At 48.2% G+C, this 27,525-nt stretch overlaps 2 protein-coding genes across 3 annotated transcripts in view; one reads left to right on the top strand and one right to left on the bottom strand.

Moving 5' to 3' along the window:
• Window positions 1-14,711, top strand: part of ME3 (malic enzyme 3) — a 126,219-nt gene extending 111,508 nt beyond the window's left edge. For both annotated transcript variants that reach the window (XM_074535110.1, XM_005485788.4), the window contains exons 8-14: window positions 181-278; window positions 1,454-1,567; window positions 2,231-2,336; window positions 2,910-3,052; window positions 5,002-5,175; window positions 5,616-5,714; window positions 6,525-14,711. In XM_074535110.1, the coding sequence (XP_074391211.1) occupies window positions 181-278; window positions 1,454-1,567; window positions 2,231-2,336; window positions 2,910-3,052; window positions 5,002-5,175; window positions 5,616-5,714; window positions 6,525-6,686 (896 nt within the window). In that variant the 3' untranslated portion in view covers window positions 6,687-14,711. The remainder of the gene's footprint in view (window positions 1-180; window positions 279-1,453; window positions 1,568-2,230; window positions 2,337-2,909; window positions 3,053-5,001; window positions 5,176-5,615; window positions 5,715-6,524) is intronic.
• On the bottom strand, window positions 14,349-16,231 carry FAM181B (family with sequence similarity 181 member B). Its single transcript, XM_026792670.2, has one exon. The coding sequence runs from the start codon at window positions 16,111-16,113 to the stop codon at window positions 15,094-15,096; it is 1,020 nt and encodes a 339-aa protein (XP_026648471.2). The 5' UTR covers window positions 16,114-16,231; the 3' UTR covers window positions 14,349-15,093.
• Between the last annotated feature and the right edge of the window lie 11,294 nt (window positions 16,232-27,525).

Genomic DNA, 27,525 nt, shown 5'->3' with positions numbered 1-27,525 from the left:
GTGTTCTCCAGCCTTGCAGGAGAATTTAAATGTCAATATTTCAGCACAGGGAAGGTGCTCTGATTCTTCAGTGACAGAATCTAAGAGAATCATTCCTACCACAAGGTTTCTGACAGTACCTCTGCAGGGCAGACAGTGCATTTGCCAGGATGTCCATCTCATGGTGTTTCTCTCTTTCAGGCACAGCATCTGTTGCAGTCGCTGGCCTCATTGCAGCATTAAGGATCACAAAGAACAAGCTCTCTGACCATAAGTTTGTTTTCCAGGGAGCTGGAGAGGTAGGAATGTTCCTGAGCTGGTACCTTAATATGCTCCACCTTCAAATTTAGAGAGAGAAAAGTCACCTTTGAAACTTCCTGCAAGGCTTGGCTTCATGAGGCTGAAGCACAGAAGCAGGTTCCTTGTCACTGGGCAGTTTTGGGCCCTACAGGTGGATCTTGCTGCTGTGTGGAAGTTACCAACAGTCTGTCAGTGATTTTTTGGCCCACGACTCCTGGGCAGACTCCATGGATACTATGAGGCTGCCCATGTGTCAGTGGGGCTTTATGTTCCTTTAGGGAAGTTCCTTATGAGGCAGGAATATGAAGGAGGCTGGTTTGAGTTCTCAGGGTTGATGTCTAGGGTAAACCAGAATTTCTTTAGCAGCAGAGTCCAAAGGACTCAGAGTCAAAGAACTGTAAGAACACAGCCTTTTTCTCTGGAGTCAGTCATAGTGCTCCATGGCAGAAGCCAGGTTGCCTGTATAGCACCTTGCTCAAAGAGAGAGGAAAAACCCTCCAAAGCCTGGTCCATGGACTAAAGGTATTGGTCCAGGACCTGTCTCAGCTCTCACCCACCTGTGAGACTTTGGGAAGGTCTGTTATTACTTGTCTATCCCTCACTGAGACAAAGATTGCTCTCTGTCTCTCCACCCCTGCTGCCAGATATGTCTGTGCTGGTCCCCATCTCTGTGGCACAGAGCCCCTCCTGCCTTGTTAGTCCCCATCTGGGCAGAAGGGGCATGGCTAGAGGACCACAAACACACAGAATATCCAGGGCTGCTTTCACAGGCAGGAATGGGAGAAGACTTTCCTCATGGCCGTATTTCAGATGCAGCAGTCCCGCTTGGATTTGAGTTCCTCTGCACTGGCCTTGCCACCAGCATTTTTTAAGTGTCTGCCTCTCTTCCTCCCCTGCAGCAGCTGGTTTAAATTATGGAGACAGCCCCTGCTTGTCAAGGTACCACCTCTGCTTCTTCAGCCTCACCTGCAACCTGCTCTGCTGAATGATTGTGAGGGTTTTGATTTATGGCAGCACCTACAAAGCTAAAATCAGCCCCATGCCTTGGCACTGTACAACAGAAAGTCTCCCTGCTTTGTGCAGTGCTGGGGGATGATCCAACCCACCTCTCATTCAAAATCTTCCCCCAAAAGATGACAATATCCCACTGAAGTGTTTATATACTGTGTTCCAGGCTGCAATGGGCATAGGTCATCTCATCCTCATGGCCATGGAAAAGGAAGGAGTTTCACGAGAAGATGCCCTCAAAAAAATTTGGATGGTGGACTCCAAGGGACTGATTGTGAAGGTGAATTTGTCTCCAGAGCTGAGCTCCACTCAGCTGCCATCCATTGCCAGCTAGAGAGGCCAGAGCAGGCAGATACCTTGGACCCCTGCTCAGCCCTGAAGTGAAGGCTGCAGTTGTATTGGTGTCAGCATTGCTGACACTCCTGCTTTCAGAGGAGGTCTCATGCTGACAAGTGTGCCAGCAGCACTGGCTGCCCTAAAGGCAATGCTTCAGGCTGGGTCTCTAAAGTGGAAGGATACCCTGCTGGCCATGGCCTCAAGCAGTGCTGGAAGTCTTGCACATCACATGGGGCATTATCAGAGAAAAATTCTGCCCTGCTTGAATTGGCCCAGCCTGGCCCAGCTCCATTCTGCCCTCCCTGTGTCCCCAGGGCCTCTGCCCTTGTCCCTCCTCAGACTGGAGGAGACTTGTGCTTTATGTACAACAGCAGCCAGGTCCTTCCTCCACACAGTCAATGTGGTTCGGTGGGTGAGAGGAGCAGAGGCCAGCCCAGTGTGACATTACACCAGCTGGTCCATGCCTGACTGGCTGATGCTGAGGTCCTGCTATGAGGAATCTGCTTTAGGTAGAGGGCTGAGAGACAAAATTATCTGAAGATGAGTTATTATGTTACGTGTCCATCATTTGCCAACAGACCAAAATTTGATTCCTTTTTCCTCACAGGGCAGGAGCCACCTGAACCACGAGAAAGAAGTGTTTGCTCAGGACCACCCTAGTGTGGACTCACTGGAAGAGGTTGTGCAGAAAGTGAAGCCTACAGCAGTTATAGGTGAGTTCATTTAATACGACCTTTTCATGTCAATTCAATTCTTAGGAAAGTTTCTGTCTTTCCTCCAGAGTCTCCTTTTGTTCTCCTAGTCAAAACAAAGTGATCTTTGTTTACCCCCGTTTTGTCAGCTGAGTTCTCCATATCCTTTTTGTGTTAACTATGGGGCACAGGCTTCCTCATTTGGAGCTGTAAGAATTCTTTCAGACAGGGCTGTAGAGGGAGGTGCTGGGGGAGACAGGATCTGGGGCTCTCAAGCAACAAACTTGGCCCTGTCAGGCTGGGCAGGATGAGGATGACAACAGGCACCTCAGGAAGGTCTTTGGGAGTCAGAGTGCTGCAGTCAGGCTGGCCAAAACACTGGGGCCCACTCTGCCTGGAGGAGCAGTGGGCTTTAGTTTGAGATAGGCTTTAAATCTCACTGTCATATGAGAAAGTAACATTGCTTGTTACTGCACATCCAGAGATGAAGCTGTTTCCCTGCCACAGTTCATTCACCAGTCCCAGAGGGAGCAGCGCGATGCTCTGAAGTCGCACGGTGGGAAGGCACCACTCACTCTGCTCTTGCTGTTCCAGGTGTGGCAGCTGTTGCAGGCGCTTTCACCGAGAAACTGCTGAAGGACATGGCAGCCTTCAATGAGAGACCCATCGTGTTCGCCCTGAGCAACCCCACCAGCAAAGCGGAGTGCACAGCGGAGCAGTGCTACCGCATCACCCAGGTACTGCCTCACCCTGTACCTCATCCTGGTACCGCCTCACCTGGTACCTCACCCAGGTACCGCCTCACCCAAGTACTGCCTTACCCAGGTACCACCTCACCCTGATACCACCTCACCCTGGTACCGCCTCACCCTGGTACCACCTTACCCTGGTACCACCTCACCATGTGTCCAGGTTTAGAGCAAGTTTGGGGAAGAATCCCCCCAAAGGAGCTCCGGTGGGAAAAAGCAGATCCAATCGGCCCCTCCCCCCCTCAACTGGTCCGGGAGGAAAGAAAAATACCTCCTTGGAGAAAGGTGGAAAAAAAACCCTGTTTATTAAACAATAAGACCAAAACAGTATCAAAACAATGAGACCCCTTGCCACTCTAAAAGAGATGACAAACTGAGAAAACCCCGGGTTCAAGCAGCAGCTCACTCAGTCTCTGATCAGTCTCTCAGTGCTGGAATTGTCGCAGGCCAGGGCCGGCCCGGTGGGCCACAGCTGCAGCTGCCGGTGCTCTCCTGGGTGTTCAGTCCAGAGCAGTTCCAAGAGGTCCAAAGAAAAGGGAAAAAAAAAACAGTCCAGGGAACTTCTTTGCCCCAGCTAGCTAACACTAACTAAAAAGCAAAAGAAGAGCTCTCTGTCCCGCTGTCTGTCCGCAGACAACACAGTCAGGAGCAGGAATGTGGAGGAGTGAGTGCAGTGTCTGAAAAAAAAAACTGCGCGCTTCTTCTCTCTCCCCCTTCACTCTCTGTAACACTCTTAAAGGTACAAAACTTATTATTATTCAACATAAACAGAATGAGACGATTGGGGATAAAAGCATCATATAGTCAACCCAGGACACCATGGTACCGCCTCACCGTGGTACTTCACCGTGGTACCACCTCACCCTGGTACTTCACCCTGGTACCACCTCACCTGGTACCTCATCCTGGTACCGCCTCACCCAAGTACTGCCTTACCCATGTACCACCTCACCGTGGTACTGCCTTACCCTGGTACCACCTCACCATGGTACCGCCTCACCGTGGTACTTCACCGTGGTACCACCTCACCCTGGTACCTCACCCTGGTAGCTCACCCAGGTACCGCGGCTCAGCACGGGGAACTCGGGGCCTGGCTGGACCCAGGACACTACAGTGGGGCATGCTGGCAAACAAGTGACAGCCTGCATAAATTGAAATAAGAGACAGTTGAGCTAGGTGTAAAAGAGACTTTGATGCTGTGAGGAGTGTCAGGAGGTGGAGCAGGGGGCAGGGCCAAGGTTGCTCATGCAGTCTCTGTCCTTGCAAGTTTTCCAAGAGCAGACTGGGGAAAGCCCTGAGCAGCCTGGTCTGGTTTCACAGCTGACCTTGCTATGAGCAAGAATTTGGGTCCCAACCAGTCTGAATTACTTTGTGATGCTCTAAAGAAAGTGCTAGCCTCTTTCACCCACATGTCTGAGATGTCCCATCCTCCCTGTTTCTGTCCCCTGTGTTACCCCAACCTAGTTGTTTATATAACTATTTCATCACCTAGCTTAGACCCGATGTCACTGAAGAATTACAGTCATGTGGATTGACTTGGCTTGAGAGAGGAGCCCTTGTCTCACGCTTTCCTTTGCCTTCCCCACCACCTACCTACGGCCAGAGCAATCACACAGACCCAGACCTTTATCCCACGAGTCTCTTCATACTCCATAGACGGTTGATAGAGAGGTAGAAAGACCTCAGCAAGATAAGAGCACTTGCAGTACAAACACATGTTCAGTGTATGGTAGCCTTTTCCAGAGGCCCTGATCCTGCCTCTGGGTGTGTGGGTCCTCCCAAAGTGTCAGCTGGAGGTGGCTGTGGTGGAGATGCCTCTGCTGACTGAGTTTTGGCAACTTTGTCACCAGTGTCCCCTGAGCACAGGTCATGATGAGCAGCAGAAATCTAAGACTTCTCTTCTGAACCTGAATGCTTTTTTCTCTCTCTTTGATCAGGGCCGGGGGATATTTGCAAGTGGGAGTCCATTCCCAAAGGTAACCCTGCCCAATGGACAGACCTTCTTCCCTGGCCAAGGAAACAACGCCTACGTCTTCCCCGGAGTGGCTCTGGGAGTCATTGCCAGTGGGGTCCGGCACATCTCCGATGAAATCTTCCTCATCACAGCAGAGGTTTCCAAGTGACATTTCACTGATACTGTAGAAAAGATGATAAGAGGCACATGTATCTACTTATCTACTTCAGGTGTTTTAAAGAGCCTGGCCCAGGACAGTGTGTGGAGGGGAAATGGCTCAGCCTCAGCAAAAAGCTGCAGCCTTCTCCTGGCTCAGGAAAGCTCATGCTTCCATTACACCTGCAGAGGTGCAGGAGCCAAGACAGGGCTCTCCTTCTCCACACCTGCTGTCCTAACACAGCACTGCCCCACTCTGGCTCCAGTCTGAAGTCTGTGCTGAAACATGTACACATGTGTGTTTGAACAGGTCATGAGTTCCCACTCAGGACTAGTCCCAGCCCTGATGCTGCTGAGGTTTCAGCCATATACCATGTAATGTGAGGAAATGTGGTGTTTGCTTGAGACCATCCCTAAAAACTACCATCCTCTTCTTTCTAGACTATTGCTGCTGCAGTGACAGAGCAGCATCTTGCAGAAGGAAGACTCTATCCCCCCTTGGACAACATCAGAGAAGTGTCTCTCAAAATTGCTGTGAAAGTGAGTATTTCCTTTCTTATTTCCACTTTTCATGGTAGGAAGGGAAGGAATTGCCCTGGCATCATTTTTGGTTGTGTTTTTTTAATTCAATTCATTCTGTAGTCTACAACAGTCATTCTCAGGAATTCTGGCCATAATTGCTGCCTTGATTTCTTCCATCATTAAAACCCAGATATGAAAAATACATTCTGATTCTGGGTGCCTCACAGCTCACAAAGCTCTGCTTTATTGCTTGAAGCTGTGAGTCTTCAGCACTTCAAAAAATGAGGTTTAGAGTCAAATTCAAGCATGACTCAAATTGCCAAAAGATTTTAGGTTCCAAATTGCTATATTGGAACCTTTCCTCGTGTGTTTGGTAAGGACCTCAGTACATAACTACTATTCCAGATCTGGACTTGTCTACTTATGGGTTTGGTGCCCTGTATACATCAGATCTGTGATTCAGAGACACCCACTGAGAATTTCCTTGGCCTGCTCAGGGCTCCTGATGGATGCAGAGCATGGCTGAGGAGCTTACAGGTGTGAGCAGAGCTGGCCAAAGGGCTGCTCTCCTCCTTCACCTGCACACCCCAACCATTCTGCCAGGGCAGGGGGTGCTTTTCTTACCAGCCACTGCTTGCAGGCAGCTTACATTCCCTCACCCAACTGAGGGTGAAGTGCAGCTGACTCACAAAGAGAAAAAAGCAAAAAACTGCACAATTCTGAGAGGAGGAAAGAGAGAAAACACAGACAGGGCCAAACTGCAGTTGGTTTCAGCTTCATAATGTGCCAGCATTGTTTCAGCAGCTCATTTTGTTTATCTTTTTGCAGATTGTTGACTGGGCCTACAAGCATGGCCTCGCTTCTTTGTACCCTGAGCCAGCAGACAAGGAAAGCTTTGTGAGACAGCTCATGTACAGCTCTGACTATGATTCTTTTGTTTTTGATGAATACAGGTGGCCCCCCGCAGCCATGGAAACACAATATATATAATATTTGTGAGAATTGTTCTCTCATTTCTGCCATCAGTTCCTGTGGCCCATGTCATTGCTGATATAATCCAGGCTTGCAGAATGATAAAAGTAAATTAATCCAAGTTGTTTTTTACTTGCCACTGATTTTTGTCTGGGGGAGCATGTCAGTAGGGAATAAAATGGAGTCCAGGGTGGGCAGTGGGTACTCCAAGGAGAGAGACAGCCTGGCTGCAGCCCATCCCAGTCAGTCAGCACTGCTGATTGCTGATTGCTGAACATGCTGCCTGCTCTCAGCTGCCTTGGGACAAGCTACCTGGGCCACCTCAGAAGCACAGAATCCCATTGCTACTGGGAGTGCCCTTAGGAAGCTCAAATGCATGTGGCCATCCCTCTCACGAGAGCCACGCTTTGCCTGTGGCTCTCTGGATTAATGGGAAGTGTGTGCATTGCCCTGGGAGAGTTGCACACTTGGGAAGCACTGCTCTTTTCTGCTTCTGAAGTCCCTGATGCTGGGGAGTCTCAACCAACCCAAACTGGTGCATGGGTCACACAGCCTGGCACTGTCATCTGCCACAGCCCATGGAAACAAACTGCAAAACATCCCACAACCGTGTGGGGACAACAGACCCTCTCCCCAAGAATGAAGGGACACATAGGGGATGGCCAAGCCAGAGAGCCAAAACCACATACAGTCATCACAGCTCCTGATGGATACGGCTAAGGAAGCACTGCCACCAGCCAAGGGCTCACTGGGAGTGTCTCTGTGTCACAAAGTTCCAGGGAGGTCTCCCCCAGCCTTGTGACATTGTCATGCCTCACCAAATACTATCCCAGCTCGATGGATGCTCCTGAGCATAACTGGGAAAAAGCACAGGGATTGCTGGCAACTCTCTCAGCACACACTCCCTGTGCTGGTGGGGCAGAAGGGAGGTGGGGCTGAAGGGAAGGTGTGCTCGGGGGAGCACAGCAAGTTGGGTGGGAGCATTTCATGTCAGCAAGGCTATGCCTGCCCTGCCCTGTGTTCCCACCGTGTAGGATTTAAAGGGAACCACTGGAGGGCTGCAGAGCACTTCCATGTGCAGCTTTTCCCCAGGAGAGAAGGTCCTGTCGGCAGTACCTCACATTTACCAGGGACTTAAGCAGTGGCAGTGAATATTCGTTTCTTGTCCAGTCTTGCACAGGAAAAGTCTCCTGCAGAGGGAATACTTACTGGAGTTGGAGCTGCTGGGTGCCTGCCCTACAAGGAACATCAACTAGTAAAAGAGACTAAATTGGTGTAGGGAAAACTCAAGTTGAATAGTGTAGAACTTTAGCTGCTGTGCTTTGTTTTCTAATTTGAAGCAAGGATATTTCTAGCAGCTCGTTTGGGATTTCTCTGTTCCCAGTTTTTCTCTCAGCAGCAGGAAAAGTCTCTATTCTTAAATTGTTCTTTTTTCCTTCCTTTTAGAAAGGAGGTAATTTGAAACCTGTGATATAACTAGCATAAACACAAGAAAAATATATCAATACACACAATAATTTAGCAATTAATTTAATACCTATTTCAAGCTCAGAAACTATTATTGTTTCATCCAAACATGATAGCCTGGCAATTTCCTGATACCTAAATTACCTCTGCCAGGAAAAACCTTCACTTCTCTTTGCTTCATCACTCATGTCTCTCCTCTTATTTAACAAAATTTCATCTTATTTATAACTCCAGTTGGTCTGGATTAGCCAGGTAGCATTTGTCCTGTAGTAAAATATGTTCTTCTTGCCCTGGCAGGGCCCATCTGTTGGCCAAGGCAGCACATTGCTTGGAGTTGCCACAGGCTGTAGCACTGGCTTTTCTCCAGGAGCATCCAGGAACCAGTGTGTGGCTCTGACAGCCCAAGGAGCTCTGTACAATACAATAAAAATAAATTATATTGAAGTCAGGGCCATCCTCCTCTGGCCTGAGTTTTTACATCAGCCCCTATGCCTGGTGTTCTGTCAGCTGGCTCTAGGTGTTAAGGGTCATCTAAGCCATAAAAAGAATTAACCACAGACTTTAGGAAAAAAGTCAGGATGTCTGGCCATCACATTTGTACTAGGAACACCAGGCATGTTTTTACAAGTAGCCAACCCAAATTAAGCCTCTACCCTTTAAGTCATGTTCTGAGGCTTCTTCCTCACAAGCCCTGACTTCATGTGCAAATGGGAGACATTTGTTCTGCTGGCACTTCAAGGGTGTGATGACCTTTCCATCCTGAAAGGAAAATCTTGATAAAATCACTAATTAATGACTGAGCTTGAATCATTTGTCCCAGATATGTGGACAAACAAAGAAGCTAAAGGTCTGGCTATTAAACAGGAAAGAAAGGTTTTTCTTCATAGAGCGAGCTGTTCAAATACCTAAAATGGTGGTAATTGATTTATATGCAATTATTGGAGTGCACAGAAGCAATTATAGCTGTAACTTGAAGCCCGGTTCTACTGTGTGGTGTTTCTATGCAAAACAATGATTAGATACCCACTGATGAAAAATGATGGTAGAAGGATGGAATTTCTCCTCATTTAAACTTCATACCCAGTTTTACCCCTCTGATCTCTGCTTTCTGTACCTTGAGAATAACAGGGCTGTTTACTCCAGACCTAGCAAATGTAGGTGACAAACCACTGGCAGGGAAGAGACTGCTGGCATGGGATGGGGATTTGATCACAGAACTGTAACGCTGCTGGTATTATTGAAACAGGATCTGCCAGAGTCCAGCTCAACTCACAGTCACCCAGGGCTGTGTTCATACAGTCAGCAGTCAGAGCACTAAATGTTATTTAATCTGTAACTCCTGCAGATTGGTCTGGAAAGTCACTGAGATGTCCAGAGATCTCACAGACTGACTATGAACCTCCATCACCTTTCAGGGTGCTCAGCCTCAATACCCAGAAAACCATCCTGGTGAGCTTGGGAGCTGAACACATCAAAGAGAGATGGGAAGAGAAGGAAATAACAATGTCATACTAAGGGAGGGTCCAGGACAGCTCTCAATGACACCCTGGAGTGTTTGTCTGTCATTCCAGAGCAGAGTCCTGAGCACACCTGGCAGAAGCTCAAGCTCTTTGCTATGAGGTTTGGAAGACAGAAAGGGTCATGTCTGCTACATCATTGGAATGAGCCATGGGGATTAGTCCCTATAAATTTCTCCTTTACCCAGTGGTACAGAAAAGCCTGTATTGTATTCTGCTATTTAAAAAAGGGACAATATCTGGGCCACCACTTCTCCTGTGACAGCATCCTTGGTCCAGCAGCTTCCCAGGCAGGATTCCTCTGATTGAAGAGCATTGTGACAACATCAAACTAAAAATCCTTCACTGAGCTTTCACCACAGTGGAGGTACAAAGGGTTGAAACTGTGGGCTCTATATTTCATGAAGCCGAACAAAAATAAAGTTAGTAACAATTATGGCCAACTTCTCCAAGACAGAGCAGTCTGTACTCCCCATCTACAGGCACCAGTGAAGTGATTTGTCACACAGTGGTTTAGGTTTAACTCACTCTCAGTCTGACAGGAGATTTGCTTCACTTAGCTGTGGCTGAAATGGCTGAGCTTAGCATTCCTGGGCTAAGCCAAGCTGCCCCCACTTCACTCCAAACCCTCCTGGAGGATGCACTTGGGCACTCATCACAGGTTGTAGCAACAGAGGCACAGGTGCAGTTCTCTTCAGCACATAGCTAAGGGATGGCACCTCTGGCAAAGAGACAGGGCAGGAAATGGAGACAGCCACCTCTTCATCTGGCACAGCAGGATTTGCCAGAATGTTCAGCAGAGCCCACAGAATGAATTACAATTAGCTGCTAAGGCTGAGGCAGTCTAAAATGCCCACCAGGAGACATCCTAGCACACAAAACATGCACTAACAGGCACACTAGAGCCCCTTACTACAGATCCTGAATCCTCCCTCCTTCACTGCAGACTAGTCCACATTTTCTTATATGCCCAACTTTGTTGGGGAATACCTGGAGGGAGCACAGAGTAAATCGTGCAGTTCTGCTGCCTCTGGGAGGGTGACTCAGACTGTATAACTAAGATGTGATTCCCCCATTTCAGAGAAGGAAAGATGAAGGATCATTTGGGAAACGCTGCCTGTTCCTCAAATCCCTCACTGGCCAATTCAAGTAATTAAAAATATATTCCACTGACAGCAATGCAGTGACATTGAGTCTGTGACCTCTGGACAACTGTAGGTATGTGGACTACAATCATAACAGCCCTAAAGACAAGGTTTAGCATAACAGCACATTTATTTACATTTCATATGGAGGGGGTCCAAAAAGCATTAAAGCCTGAAAACCTGCAGGCTGGTGAAGTAGTTCTTTGCCAGCAAGGGAGGGGATAATCAGGGTTACAGTGAGGTATTGAAAAATATACCATAAAACACCTTCATCATTCATAGCATTGCCTGTCAGCAATCTCCTGCCAGTATTTACCCACGCAGAACTGGGGAGAGAGCGCTCATTATCACTCACTATTTTTGGCTGGTTTTGCAGATGTGTTACAAACACCACTGGATTTTAAGGAAGTGTTCAGCAGCCTCTTTGGCTGACACAAAGCTATCCTAAAAGCATTCCCAGCTCTCACTTCATATAGTCAGGCTTGTAGGCTCAAACTCTCACAGTCTCATCTGAATTTCTTGCACATCTCTACGGAATTGCTCCACCACCTTTTTCCTCCTGTGGCCAAGTGCAGAATGACCTTCAGTTTTTGTACTGCAGCCAAAAGCAGCTTGTTTAGAAAGTTAGAAAACAAAGAGTTTATTCTAAACTTCTGTATCTTTTTCACTAACACTTTGATCAAGCATGTAAGCTCAACAAAAATAACTCATCATCAATGGCTGGGCTGTACTAGAGCATTCCCAAGCTCAGGCCATGAAATAGTTAATGAGCCTGTTTCAAAACACTTTTAAAAAAGGAATCTTTCTGCTTTCTGAAAGTGGCTTTGGAATAGACCCAGACTACTTAAGTCACAAAATACTGAGACACAGTAGTAATTATTCATGGTGAACCCTTACTTACTTGTCAGTAAATCGCCATTAAGGAAAGGTTAAGATTCCCTCATTTAAAATGAGAAGCAAGGGTTTTGTCATCCCCCTTTATCATCTTTGACTATATATAAAAAATTATTAACACACGTAAGCTTTCCCATCAAAATCTCCAGTAACATCAGGCAATATGTGTAAAATACATCAGCAATAAAATGGAGTTTAGTGTATCTGAGGAACTCCGTGCAGGCTTTGTAAAATAGTAGTCTGACCTCGATCCAACCAAACAGAACCCATTTCCTTTCAAAGGGAGACACTTCTTTTAAGACAGAAAAGCTTAAAAGAATCAGATTTAGTCCTTAGGAGCAGACTCCTTATAAAAGTGCATCAAAAAAAAAAGTATCTTGTTCATTTACAAAAGCTTTTATTCTTGCAGATGCTTAAGATGATGCTCTTCAGTGTTTCAGAGGGGAAAACAATTTCCCAAGGGTGTTTCTGAGCGAGACTGTCAGGTGATGTTTTCAGTGCCTGTACTGTTCTAGCTGGGGGAAACAACCCAACAAAAAGAGCCCACACATGTGCAAGGGAGATCAGAGATGCAGCCTCACTAGATGGCAACCCCTGGGCTGTCCAGGTGCCCTCACCACCTCCACAGCATGGAGAGGGGCTCCATTGCTCCTCAGGAGTTACACTGAAGTTTTTGTTTGGTCTGTGTTGGGAAAAGCTGTTGTTAGCTCCTTTCCAGGAGCTAACCAATGCTAACCAGGCTACCAATGCCACGTACTCCTCAGATACAAATACATCCTCTGGCAGCAATGTAACCATACTTAGAAAAACACTGATTTCTAGATTTCTTTTTTTTTCTTTCAGTGCAAGCTCCCATAATCTGAGCATTCCCCTTAAGGAACTATAGCAGGTTGGAGGCTAAGCTGAAGAGACTTGTGCAGCTGCTGCTCAGTCAGCCTGATTCCCAGAGCCTGACCCAAAGTACTTGCAAGCCCACAAAGAACCCTCCCAAGCTGGCAGCACTGGGAATGAGCTGCCTGCCCAGCCTTGGATCAGCCCAGCTCTGCTGGCACCCACAGAGCTGATTCTCCCACTGGTTTTAGACAAGGCCTAACCCAAGAAGGCTGATTGATGCTCAGCTTCTGAGCACCACAGGTACAGGGCAGCAGAGCACCAAATGAGCAAAAACCACCAGCTGCTCAGATTTGTGTCCTTTGGGGCTACTTGGAATAAGAAGGTGAGGTCCGTGAGCAATCAGACTATTCAGGTTTGCAATGTCTATCCCAGAACCAATGCCTGAAAACCTCTTTTTTACTTCCTCTGAGCAAATCTCACTGGCACCTGTGAGACAGCTGTCAGGATAGGCTAAAAAGTCTTCAGGATTAGATGCCCAGTTAATACACGTTTGTCTACTGAGCTTATGAGTTATATAAATCCTAAAACAGGTGGGTTTGCTCCTTACCTGGGACCACTGCATTATCAGCTCCCCCATCATTTGCAAATCTTAGGTGCACAGCTCAGGGGAGAAAAATGGGCACTCAGATTATTAGCACAGCATCATCAAGCTGAAATAATTCTGAGCAGCTATCAAGACACACTGCAAATTCACATGCTTGGAGTAGGAGCTAAACAAACAAAAAATAATCCAACACATCTCCACCTGCAATAACCCCCAGCTGGTCTTGCCCAGGTAGTGTCAGACGCAGTTGGGTGCAAGCTCTGCTGGGAGCTGGCAGTGTGCAGCTCACTAATGCAAGCTGGGAGGTTTGCCAAAGTGAGGAAGGCAGGACAGAGCTAACAGAGCAGAACCAACAGCAGGGTTGGATTAACCTAATTTGTAGCTACCTTGGCTGGACAGGCTGCCCATTGATCCTCATACACACTCTCAAGAAGCTGAGTGAAATAAACTGCTGCAAAATTGTTCTTGAAAAGTGCATTTCCTCAACAGCACCCAGCTATCAAACGCTGGAGTGTTGTGGATATTCATCCATAGTGGTTCCTTTCCATACAGCTTGTGGACACTTGGGCAGCTTGTGGGGAGGAAAGAGGAGGCAGCAGTTACAGCTCTTGCTTATGAAAGTAAAATTAAAACATTTGCCAAAACAATTATCTCAGTTTATCTCCAAAAGATTTTGCTTCACCTCTCCACACTTCCCAGCATGCTGACCCCAAATCCCTGAAAAGTTAAACCTGGGTAGAAGAATGAAAAAAAATTGCTTTACCTTCCACACTATCTTTTAAAACACAGAAGGCACAAGGATTTGTCACCACCACCGAGGGTAAAACCCCAGGCTGATCCGTATGTGTATCCCGTTTTAAAAACAAACAATCCCCTTGGGGCTGGCAGGGAGCCAACCGCGGGATTGCCCTTGAAAACTTGCATCTCAATAGGAAACTCCCGAGTATTTTGATCTGTTTTCATAACTGTAACAATTTTCATCCCTTGACTTTGTAGCATATTATCGCTCCTTTCTTTCTACCAAGTTACAGAAACAGACGGCACAAATGAAGGCCAAACAAGCACGGGTCGCTGTGGATAAAATACACCATTTCAAAAGATTTGGAAAAGACAAAACCTGCTGCCTGTCTTAACTCCTGCCAAAAAACCATTACAGAGGATGGAGGCACGGGGAAAGCCCCTGAACGCCGCGTCCCAACAGCAGCAACAACCACACATCTCGGATCTATTGTGTAGCTTTATTTTTATAGGACCTATCATAGACTCTTTTACATAACTTAAATGATTATCAAATAATCTCCTGTACACAATGAGACGGAGCCGCATCGCTTTCTGAGCTTTGACACATTCCTGGAAGAAATCCAACAGTCTGTAGGAATCACATGGCCGCAGTGGCTACAGTACATTTTTGTCCCGAACTTACACCATCAATTAACTTACGAATCGCTGTAAATTGCAAGACTCTGCAAGACGCTGTTAAAATTTCAGGATACTGAGTTTTGGTAGCAGCATTTTTAATTTTGCTTCGCTTTCTTGCCTTTGTGTCCTCAGCTGAACACCTGCCAGCACTTGTGACAAACGTGAGCCTGGGAAAAATGTTAAACGCACCTCAACTGTTGACACGAGCTTTAGAATTAGACTGAAATCACTGACGAGCGGTCCCCGCGGCCTCTGAGGAGCGCAGCCCCTGTCCCCAGGTCGCCCACAGGTTCAGCAACGCGTCTGCCTACAGCCAGCCAAGCCCCGGCCCCTAAGGAAGGAGGATGAAAGGGGGGCACCGGCCGCTACAAAAAGACCTGAAGAAACCCAAAGTTTCACATTTTATTTGCAGCGTCGCCCAAACCGCAGGAGGAGGAGACTGGCAGTGCACAAGGGTGAGTCCTGCGGGGGCCGCGGCCGCGGTTTCGGCCGCGAGGCTCTCGCATGCAGCGCAGTGTGCGGATCCCCGCGCTGCCCCAGCGGCCCTAGAGGCCGGGGTAGGCCCCGCGGTGGTACCCGCCGCCGTAGTCGTAGGGCGGCTGCGGCGGGGGCAGCGGGCACTCGGGGAAGAAGGGGGCGAACCCCGCGGGCAGGAGTCCCCCGGGCTCCTCGCTGCCGGGCACGGGCTCGGCGCCGCCGCCGCCGCCGGGGTAGATGGGGCGCAGCGGCTCGGGCGGCGCCTTCCTGGGCGGGCTGCAGGGCGCGGCCGGGCTCCAGGGCGGCTCGGGGTACAGCAGCCCGCCCAGCAGCGGGTGCGGCCCGGCGGGCAGCGGCAGCTCGTACAGCCCGTGCTCCAGCCCCAGCTCGGCGGGCAGCCGGCCGCCGAAGGCGTCGCTCGGGGCGGCGTGCTCGGGCAGCAGCGCGCCGTACTCGGGGCACAGCAGCTCCAGGAACTCGGTGGCCTCGGCGCCGCCGGCCCCGCCGCCCTTCTCCGGCTCCTTGGGGGGCGGCCCGCGGGCGGCGGGCCCGGGCAGCGCGGGCTCCGTGAAGAAGGAGGGCGGCAGGTTGCGGTCCCGCAGCGGCACCTTCCGCGGGCCGCCCGCCGCCCGCTCCGCGCCGCCCGCCCGTGCCTCGGCGCCGCCCGCCGCGCCCCGGCCCCGCTGCAGGGAGCCGAAGAGGGCGGCCAGGCTCTTACTCTGCAGGCTGCTGCCCGGAGCGGGCTCCCGGCGCGGCGCGGGCCGGGCGGGGCAGGCGGCGGGCGGCGGGGCGGCGGCGGCGGCGATGATGCCGGTGCAGCGCTTGATCTGCTTCTGCAGGTACTTCCTGTGGTTCACCTTCCGCCGGGACTTCACCGGCCGGTCCAGCGCCAGCTTGATGTTGCTGGAAGCCGAGTCGATGAAGCTCAGCAGGTCCCGGGTGGCTTCTCTAAAGTCCCCCGCGTCGCCGCCGCCGCCGCCCTCGTAGCCCTTCTCCAGGTCGGCATAGCCCAGGAGCCCGCCGGCGGCGGCGGGGAAGCAGAAGGAGAGGAGGTGATGCGGGCTGAGCAGCGCGGCGGGCACGGCCATGGCCGGCGGCGAACGCCGCCGCCCCGAGTCCCGACAGAGTCCGCTGGGATGCGCCCGGCGGGCGGCGGCGGCGGAGCGGGGAAAAGGCGGCGGGCGGGGAAGGAGGAGGAGGAGGGGGAGGGATCAGAGCGGGGCTGGCCCAGCCCTCCCCGCCGGGAGCCCGGGGGCCGGGCCGGCTGCACCCACCAACCCACCAAACCACCGAGCCGGGCGGGAACACCGGCAGCGGCGGGGCGGGACGAGCATTGCCCCGGGACTGGGACACGCCCGCCCTGGGACAGGGACATAGCCCCGCGGGACAGGTGCACACACACACACACACACACACACACACACACACACACACACACACACACACACACACACTCTCCGGGACAGGTGTACACCCACACACACCCACCCACCCACACACACGCACACCCCGGGACAGGTGTATAAACACACACCCACGCACCCACACACACCCACACACACCCACACACACCCACACACACAGACAGTCCGGGACAGGTGCACGGCATCACCTGGCCAGACACTCGCAGGCACCCCAGAGCAGGTGCGCAGCATCCTTCAGTCCCCATCAGCCGTGTCCCCGCTCCTGCAGCTGCCCAGCTGGCACAAATCGTGTTCCTCCCTCTGGGGTCCGGCCCGGCGCTCGCACGGCTCTGGGTGCGAGGGCTCGGGACGTGCTCCCGCTCTGACAGCCGCCAGGATACACACACTTAAATTGATTTGTAAAGGATGCTTCTTTCCAAGCTCATTGATATGCACATTGCATGGTGTGTTCTCTGTCTAGTCAAGTCCTAAGAAAATTCAGAGCTGTGATCCAGTAGAGATTTCAAATGGCTGGGGTGCGGGGAGTTAAAGTCACAGAATTATGTAATGGTTTGGACTGGTAGGGGCTTTAAAGACCATCTAGTTCAACTTCCCTACAGTGAGCACGGACACCGTCCACTAGACCACCTTGCTTGTGGTGTTGCATGGACTTAGTGAAGCAGCAGTATAAATCTTCCATATAAAAGATAAAAATAGTCAGTGAAGTGGCCACTTAAAGTACTGTTAACAACTCCTGAAGGAACTGTCTTGTCTTTTTTTATAGGGAAAAGGTATTTCAATTTGCCTTCAGAAAACTCTTACATTGATGCAGAACAACCCTTGACCCAGCTCCAGATTTATGTTCAATGCATTTATATGTCCAAATTTGAATGAAGATCCATATCCGATTTGGAATTTAAGTAAAGTTTTCATGGTCTGCATCAGTTCATTAGAAATGCAGCAGATTTATATTGGGAGGGTGTCCGGTTTATCTCGGCTGTTTGAGGGGCCTGAAATGGCCCGGAGTGTCCTTGGGGCAGCCCGCGTATCGAAGGACGAGAAGAGGCTTCAGTTCTTCTTTCTGGTTTTATGTTTATTAATTGTTTATCTAAAAGATGTTCTTTCAGCCAAACAAAGATCTGCTCAGCAGTCAGCCATGGGCACACTGTCTGCCCTCCCGGGCAGCCACGTATCTTTATACCCATTGTTACGTATACAATATTTATCATTTTTCCCCAATACCATCTATTCTTATAGCTCGGTGTACTCTCAGTAATAACCAATCCAAAGGTGCCACCGTGGCCAAAGAAGATGGAGGAGAGGAGGAAGAAGAAGGAGGGCAGGACACACCCCAATTCCTCCATCTTACTCCTCTAAACCCCCCTGTACATAAATCCTAAACCCTGTTTCTCACCCTCTAATTAGCTAATCTTTTCGCCCTTCACCCTGTGAAGCCCTCATCCTTGTCGTCTCCTGTGTAGGGTTAAAGTCCAGCTACCAGACACTTCTGGCAACATTCCAGGACTCCCGAGCCCCCCAAGGTGGTCTCGGAGGCTCAGCACCTCAGGACTGAGATATTGAGATCCGACAAGAGGGAAAAACAGAAAGCAAAACTGCAGAAGGAAAGTGAGACAGACTCCTTGGACTGTAATTCGTGGTAAAATGGAAAAACCAGCCAAATTCACCTCACTGTGGTTTGAAACACTTGTTGAATGCAAAGCAAGTATTGCAAAGCTAAAAGAGGAGAAAGCATGTGTTTCGTGGGAGGAAAAGAAGGCACAATATGCTCTACAAAACAAGATTGCTGATTTTCTTGATCTCTCACCCGCAGCTCTCAGCAGGATCCCAGTGGCAGGCAGAACCTCACAGTCCCAGGCACAGCCTGGGTTCTGCTGCCGGCCCATCTGGACCAGGTCTCCTTTGCCAAACTTGCTCAGCTGGAGGCTCCCAGAGTCTCTCTTATTTCGGGACTTGCTCTGAGTTTAACTGTGTGATTGAAGCAAAAGATCCCTGGTAGGCAGAGGGCTCTGGGAAGTTTCTGTGTCTCTCCATGTCAGAATGAGTATGTCTACATAGAAGGTGGATTTAAAGGACTTAGCTGGAATACAACTGACAGGGATTAACGATCCGAGCTGTTACCCTCAGGCCCTGTCAAGCCCTGTCAAGCTTTGCAGCCTGCTCCAAGCTCCCTTATTGATGGGAAAATGTAAAGAACAACATATACATCCCCCATGTGCTCCACTATATAGTTTTGCATCCCCCGTGAGGCCACTTTGAGCTGCACATGGGTCTAGAAAACGGGGGTCACTGTCCTTCATGGGATGTGCAGACAGTCTGGGATTATTTCTTATGTCAGCAACCTGAAATTATTCAAACAGAGCAGCAATGAAGTTGTCCTCAAATTAGCATCCGCCTCAGCATTGTAGCAGCAATATTCCCTGGCTTGTCTAAAGGGTTTGTTAATGAGTCTGGGTGGCATTATATGCAGAGTGGATAAATATCCGGTGGCTCGGATAAAAAAGAGCTGAAAGCCCCAGCTTCTCTTCTGTAAGGCTGAATTCATTCAATTAAACAGCTTTGAGAGCTCAGCTACGGTTTAGCGGGAGACTTTATTACCTCCTAAAACTTGGAGAGTATTAAAACAATTGTCAGGCATGCAAAGGAAAGTTTGCATTCAGTTGTGCTAAGCAGCTGAATTTACATATTCTCAAGCAGATCTGGAGATTTAGAAAGCCTTCATAATTGCATTAAACATGCTTATTCTCCGTGTTCTCTCAGGCAGAGCTGATTACCCCGAGTTGGGCAATGCCTGGAGGGAAATTTGCTAAGCCACATGATGTCAACAACTTGTAAAGAAACTTGATTATTTTTGAAGGAAATAGTAGTTTGGTTATTTCTGAAAAACATCTGTTTTCTAGCATCTGTATGAGACTCCTTGTCTTCTGCCTGGGCCCTTTCAGGGTGCTGATGCTGAGTCCGCTCGTGGTGACTCTCAGGCCCAGCTATCCACCTCAGCTCACTAGCAGGGTCTAATGTCCAGGAAATGCTGGGTGTAGACCGACAAAATAGCCCCAGTGCCAGGCAAAATTTTGGACCAGATGTCCTTTTCCCTGCACTTAACCCCTAACAGACTGGGGTGAGTGAAGTGGCTGCAGAATTGCTTCCACCATCCCAAACCTTCATCCCACAGGAAAGCACTCAGTGCTTTCTAATGGGCTCCAGGGGTTATACTGCTTTTTTTTCCTCACTTTTGCATAGGAAATTTATCTGGCTTTGTGCATTTTCCTATGCTTGATATAGGGAGCAACATCGCAACCATGTCTGGGGGTTGAACCAAGGCTTCTGAGAGTAACACCCTTGGCATCAAACTTGGCTTTTTTAGAAAACCAGGGCAGAATCACTGAGAATCAAAGGGAGTAGGAGCATGCCCTGATCACTGATGCTTTGCTCTGGCCACAGATTGAGCTCATGGCCACACGACTGAGCCCTTCACAAGAAGAACAATTTGTTACCCTTGCAGCCCAGGCAGGACACAAAGGAGAGCAGTTTCCACAAGCGAGGAAGCCTTGCAGAGTCGAGGGCTGTGTTACAGTGCCAGCACTTCTGCGGAGCAGCTGCTCGCTGGAGCCAGTTGCAGAAGCTCTGTCTGCCCTCCTGAAGCTCATGGGGCTGCTCACCTCAGTGTCCAAGTGTCCCAGGGTAAATCCTCTGCCATGCCAGGGAAGGATCTCACTGGGATTCAGCCTGAAAAAAATATCTCATGTTGTGACTCATCACTAAAAGCAAGTAGATTCAGGCTGATATAAGGAAGAAATGTCCTATGATGAGAGTTGTGAAACACTGGTGCAAGTTGCCCAGAGAGGTGGTTGATTCCCCATCCCTGGAAGTGTTCAAGGCTAGGCTGGATGAGGCTTTGAGCAAGCTGGTCTTGTTGAAGATGTCCCCACTCACTGCAGGGAGGTTGGAACCAGGTGATCTTTGCAGTCCCTTCCAACCCAAACTGTTCCATGATTTTATGATCACTAGCAAAATCTTCTCCGAGGGAAGGCAAACCAAATCCAGCGCTGAGCCCGGCTCTCACCATTCACAGCACCCACTTTCCTTTCATCGTGGCATCAAGGAGGCAGCGTGAAAGTAAGGAAATCTCTGAGACAGGGGAGGGAGGGCTCCTTTTTTCTTTTTTTCCCCCCTTCCTGGTTGTATGGCCCATATGGTTATCAAGTTCTGGGAAAATCAGGCTGCCCAAACAGGTGTCACCGCTCCCAACCTACAGACTCATTTCCTGATCGCGTCTTAATCGGCGACTTGGTTGTGAAAGTTGATTTCTTGCGCATTCTTATATCAGTGGGAATTTCTGCCCTTCCCTGACAAGTATTATAGGCAGCCTTTGACATACAGCCCTACAGGACCTAAATAGGCTGCTATTCTTTCCCTACACTGAAAGGGAGCTTTGTGCCAGGGATTCATTAAACTGCACTGCACAGCCCTTCATAAATGGGCTCAATAATGAACAGTCGATTTAACTGGAAAAGCTGCTGGAGCTGTTAAATTAAAGGGAAATAAAGTGCACTTCAGGCTCAGTCTGCCAGAAGAAAATGTTGACCTAAAAAAAAAAAAATCTTTATTTTACTCAATCTCTTGCAAACAGGCTAAAATCTTCAGGAAGTTTATACTCACAACAGTGGGAACAATTTTAAAACACACTGATTTGCTTTCCCACTAATAAAGAAAGAATTGCAATAAAATACTCAATAAAATCAGGAGAGATGAAAGGCATTTTCCACTTAAGCCAAATTTAGTCCCCTTAACATGAATTTAATATTTGTATGTAGATCCCTCATCCCATCAACTTTATATAGGCAAAGCTTCCACTGGAGCTGAGTTCATAAAGTCAGGAGGGAGACACTTTATTTCCAGTTTGCCAGTATTCTCTGAAATTCTGCAGTGCTGGGCAGTCCAGTCCTTCAGTGCCCAGGTCTGCCATCATGTTGCTCATAGTGCAAGGGGTGTTTTTCTCCTGTGAGGTGTGCAGGACTCAGCTGAAAAACAGGCACACATGGGGGACTCCATTTAATCTTCTGAATAAATGCAAAATTCCATCATTCAGCTGAGCCTGACCCAACTCTTGGTTTTGGAGGGGTGAAATTCCTTATTTCAGTGAGGTTACTCCAGAGTAAACCTGGGGCAGTGAATCAGCTCTTCCATCACAGCCATCTCAGTCTCCTTAATCTGGAAATTTTAAATCCTCTTCCTCACTTGTGTTCTGTACTTTATATATGAAATGTTGTGAAGAGAATCTATCTGTGTGAATGTAGACTGGAAGCTTAAGGACAAGAAGATCAGAAGAAACGTGCAATGGGGAAGGGACCATGTCCAAATCTAATTCCTGGGGCAGCTCATCTGAAAAGAAACCTCAGCACCAGCTCAAAAAACTTTGTGTTGCTATTACATTTCACATTGTAGCTATTTTTTCCTTATGTAAACTTCCTGATTGAAGAAACCCTCATCTTCTTCACACTGTTGTGATTTTTTTTCAAATCTTGTATATAATATATAAGTTGATGGCAGCAGGCTTTGAGCTCTTCACTGAAGCTACCTTCAGTGGCCTAATATTTTTTCATACTCTGAAAACATGGAGCATATAGGAAGAATGCTGAAATGTGTAAGTCTTCCACCTAAATTGTCTGTAACTATTTAAAGTTTGATTATAAATTACCTGGAGTAGATCAAAATCCCACAAGAACTGCAAAATCATGAACTTCACTGTCAAAAAAATAGTGAATTTAATAAGTTGATAAGCCACCTCTTGTGGTTTATCAACTGTTGACTCACCACTGCAAGAGCTGTGCAAAAAACACCACTGGCATCTTCAGGAAAGAGACTTGAGTGTTGAAATTGTAATTTTGTTTTTCATTAAGTCCTGCTCCTAATCTGGCACTTGGCTACTGGTAGAAATATTCTATGAGGAAACATTTTCAAATACATAAAATGAGTTAGAAAATAAACTATTTTTCACACTATTGAGAATTTTTTTTTGTCCTCAGCTCTTGTGTATTCCTTTAAATTTTCAGGGTTTTATCTTCACTCAGGGACATTTCTGAAGGTAAATGTGCGGGGGTTAGGATCAAATTCCTTCCTTTATTTCTCTGGTAGTGCAGGTTGCTTCTTGGACGAAATGTGAAATGCTATCAGACAGCAAGTAATGTCAAGCACTGTCCTGTTTGCTGCAGACTATCTTCCCTGTAATGTTGGTTTTTCTGCTTGGCAGGAGCCAGCTTGTTTGATCTCCTGGTCGCTGGCAGGCTTTGAGGAGGTGCTACGTGGCTTTGAGAAGGGGCTGTGTGGCTTTGGGGAGGACAGGAGCTCCTCAAAGCTTACCTGATGCAAAGGGTGAGGATCTAAAAACGCTGCAGAAGAGCCTTCGTGTATGTCAGTGTGGGCCCTGGTACCAGAGGTGCTGGGTGTCCCTCAGGGCCTGCGTGCAGCACCCACAGCACAGGGAGAGCCGGGGAGGCCCAGCGCCCTCTGGGCTGGCTGTGGCCATGGTCACACACTGCCTGGCAGTGAAAGAAGCCTTCTCTGTCAGCATTTATGCTCTGAGGTGAGCACCTGGTCCCATTCCCAGTGAAGCCACTTCCACTGGATTTCATTGGGGGATGAATAACTCTGCTTGGTGGATCTAACGTTCACAATTGCTGGGCATCAGCAATTCTCATGACTCCGGTAAGCCACTCCCTGTCCCTGCCCTCTCTTTGGGAATAATCAATTTTCCTGAGCCAGGAAACCCCATGTCATAATCTCCATATGATTTGTGGCATCTCTGCTCCATGTAGCAATGAGCTGGACTCTGCTTGTCTTTCCAGCTCCCCCATGCCTGGGATCAGTGCTCTCCCAGCGCTCTCTGCCTCTGTGGGCAGCTCTCAAATGATGCTTCAGCCAGGCTGACTGGGAGGTGACTTCTCCCTGAATTGAAGGTGATTTTCAGGCACCTCTGACCACAGCAGTGTTATCATAACTTTTCCTACTTCTTTGTGTCTCTCAGTGCAGCTCAGCTGATGGATCAGCCTGGAGAGAAGGTTGGGGAAATCTTCAAGTGGCTTCCAGTACCTAAAGAGGCGACAAGAGAGACAGAGAGGGGCTTTTCACAAGTGCCTGGAGTGACAAGACAAGAGGGAATGGCTTTAGACTGAAAGAAGATAGGTTTAGGTTAGATGTAAGAAAGAAATTCTCTACTAAGAGAATGGTGAGGCTCTGGAATAGATTGCCCAGAGAGGCTGTGGATGTCCCGAGCCTGGAAGTGTTCTAAGGCAGGTTGTATGGGGCTCTGAGCAATCTGGTCTAGTGGAAGGTGTCCCTGCCCAAGGTAGGGGTTTGGAATTAGACTTTTAAGGTCCCTTTCAACCCAAACCATTCTGGGATTCTGTGTGACCCCATGGCAGACAAAAAGAGAGCCCAATCCTTGCAGATATTTACCCACAGGGAAGCTTTTTCTGGTGTGTTACAATTGTTATGAGATATTTGCAGCACAAGTTCATCTGTAAAAATACTGTTCAGCAACATGTTCCAGTATTCAAATAAAAACAATTTGTTAATTAACTCACATAAATGAAAATTGGTTAAACCCCATTTCTTTACAAGAATCTTTTTCTCATGTTCAGCAACAGGTTCCAGTACTTAAATAAAAATAATTAGTTAATTAACTCACATAAATGAAAACTCATTAAACCCCATTTATTTACAGGAACCTTTTTCTTATAAAAAGAAAAACGCTGTGGAAATTTTAATTGTTTTGCTTTTAACTTAGAAAGCTATCAAAACTGTGTCCAGTCTTGCCTATCAAAAATTGTCTTTTAGGAAATTTCAAACCATCTTTAATAAGCTTAACTCAACAGACAAATTTAATTTTTTTATATCCAGCCTTGCTACCCATCCACTGCAGCACTGGGCTGCTCTGAGGGGCCCTGCAAGATCTGAAGCCAGACCAGGAATACAATTTTGCCAAGGTGACATGAAGATCCATGTGAAAAATTAGCAGGTGTAGGACAGCTGATGTTCCTTGTCTGAGCTGCCACAGGGAAATCAGAATCTCAAATTAATTTCACAGTCTTCAGATACCAGGATCAATTTTATTAGCTCTCTATTTTTTTTCCACTATTTATTTTTCTCCCTTGCTGAGGTATGTCTGCAGGGAGTTTAATCCCATCAGGAGCAGGAGTTGGTCCCAAGACCCCTTTCTTACAGCAAAGATGATGTTCTCAGTGGTGCCTCACAGACTGGAGGCTGAGATGGCCACTGTATATATAATAAAGACATATATATAATAAAGACATATATAATAAAGACATATATACCCAGGGTGGGAGTATACTGTGGTTAGGAGCTTTGCATACAGCCAATACTGTATATGGACTAAAATATAGACCAAAAATGCTGTTAAGACCTCTTTTTTAAACCTACAGCTGACATAAATATTGGATTCTTGGTTACCAGAAATGTATTCTTAACCAGATTTTTCAGTCTTTTCTTAACAGAGCCACTCACAGATTGTTCCCTGAATTATTTCATGTTTAGAAATGGTGTCTGGTTAAAAGGAAGAGGGAGACGGAGGGAGAGAGTCGCACAAACTGCCATTATCATGCAAATTGCTCCAGAGGAAAAAGGACAGTGAAAATGATAGCACTGATCTAATTATCTGCAGGCCAATATAGCTAAGTCACTGAAAGAGGCCCACAGAAAAGGCTGCCACAGAAACACAAAAAACAGCCAGAAAACAATAAGGAACTTAGCAACAGTATAAAAACGGACTTCTTTCTGTGCACAAAGACTAGTTTTATGAGCATTTTTCTTGCTTTCAGTTTGCAGAAAAGGTTAGAGCACATTTTAAATTCTATGCCAGGATATTCCCCCCGTTCAGTTCGCAGGGATCCTTTGGCACGCCGTCATATCGCGCCCGGCGGTGGGAACGTGCTGCTCCCGCCCAGCGTGCCCGGGAGCGCCAGGCGGGATGGGCTGGGCGTCCCTGCCATGTGGGGCCTGGCAGCACCAGCTCCATGGCTGCCATCCTCCATGCCCATCCACCATCCTCCATGCCCCCCTCCATGGGGCCTCCATCACCACATTCAGGCCTTGCCCTTTCCGTGTGTTGATGCTCTTGTCTCCGTCCCTGCGCTCTCAGGGGTTCCCAGCTGGAGGATGCAGGCTTTCTTTGCTTCCCACTGTCCTGGCTTAGAGCAAATTTGGGAGAAAACCTCCGAAAGGGGGCCCCTCCAGAAAGGAAACCCACATGACCCCTCGTCTCAACCAGCTCAGGAAGGATTTCTTGGAGAGAAGTGGAAAGAATCTGTTTATTTAACAGGCACAGTCTCCCCCAGCACAGAAAATGAACAATACCGGATGACACCACTCTTCACTGCTCTGAAAAAGATGACAAATTCAGAAAGTCTCTTTTGGGAGTGGACCCTCTGTTATGAGTCCCTCCGGCGCAGGGGCAGCTGCTGCAGCCACAAGGTGCAAAACTCTTGGTGTTCCTAAGTCACAGTGCAGAGCAGGTTCAAGTAGGTCCAAAAAAGGGAAAGGAGAAACAATTCAGGGAAAATTCGGACTGCTTGGCTAAACTAACTAATGAGCAGAAGCAAAGAGCAGGAGCAAAGCAGAAGCATGAGCAAGAGCAAAGTGAAAAGCAAAAGCAGCACTATGTACTGCCCCGTCTGTGTGTCCCGCCAGCCGTGGGGGAGAGGCTGATAACAAAACAAAACAAAACAAAACAAAACAAAACAAAACAAAAAACTTTAACTCTTCAGAGCCAGTCTTGAAGGCACAGAACATGATATCCAGCATAAACAGAACACACCAACGGGGATACAAGCATCATAACATCACCCTTGGACACCCACCCTCCCTTGGTGAGCTGTGCAAGGGTTTCTCATCGTCCCCTCCCCGTGGAGCCAAAGAGGAGCCCAGCTGTGCCAGCCAGGATGGGCACAGCCATGGCCACAGCCCTCATCCAGCTCAGCAAGGACCTCAGTGAGGACCACAGGGCCCTGCCCGCCAGATTGCCACATGACAACCAAACAAGAAATACTCAGAAGCCATTGATTGTGGCTGTCAAAGAGGACCCTGCGGGATCTCACCCCGAATCTCTTATTCATGGGGAGAAGCAGGCAGCTCCAGAGTAACTCCCCTGTCCTATTTCAGTGATGCTGCTGACCTTGTTTTCCTGCTAACCATGAAAAGGGCCCCATTATCACCTAATCAAACTAATCTCAACCAGATCTGGAGAACTGCCAGATTTGTCCCAACATCCATTGGAGCTACAAGTGCCAAACCAGTGCAGGCAGTTGCCCAAAATGTCCTGAAAATGGTTTTTAGAAATTCAGAGGTCACCACGCTCCTTCTTGAGGGGGACACTCCCATCCAGTAACTACTTTTGTTCATTGCAGGTTTAAACTGGACTGGGAACAAAGCTGGAAAGGGGAGAAACAGGGAGCACCTCTCTCCAAAATCTCCAAGTCATCTAATCCCTCTTACTCCCATTTTTAGGTTTAGAAAATCTACTAATGTATCAAAATATCCATAATTAGCCTCATGCCAAGAATACACAGACACCACAACAAATAGTTGCCAGATGTAGTAAGCCTTGTTCATATGACTGGATGCTCAGGAAGATGGAAGTGAGGAAAGGCATTATCTTCCAAACTACTTTTAATTATTTCTTGTGGGCCTATGAAAGGGACTTTTAAGAAGTATATGAAAGGGAATATGGGGCTGTCATTCAGCTTGGATGGGGAGACTCACCAATATTGACAAAATTCAGTCTCCTAGTGGCAACACAAGGAGGAAGAACAGAATCCACTGGAAAACCCTGAGGGATGAGAGGATTCAGACTATATCCTCAGACACAGACAGGGTGGGCCCTTTTGCCAATGTCTCAGGCCAGTTCTGAGCCTGTCACCCTCACAAGCAGCCAGACATGGAGATATGGAAATACAAATACTGTGCTCTCAATTTTGCCCATAGGAAGTTATGTATATCTGTTTTCAGTACATCTGGTGATATTTTTGGTGCAAGATACCATCTTTGAGCCATCTCTGCAGACTG

This window comes from Zonotrichia albicollis, chromosome 2, assembly GCF_047830755.1.
Source record: "Zonotrichia albicollis isolate bZonAlb1 chromosome 2, bZonAlb1.hap1, whole genome shotgun sequence".
Lineage (NCBI taxonomy): Eukaryota > Metazoa > Chordata > Aves > Passeriformes > Passerellidae > Zonotrichia > Zonotrichia albicollis.
Note: the sequence above shows the minus strand (reverse complement) of the source record. Positions and strands in the feature narration are given on the sequence as shown.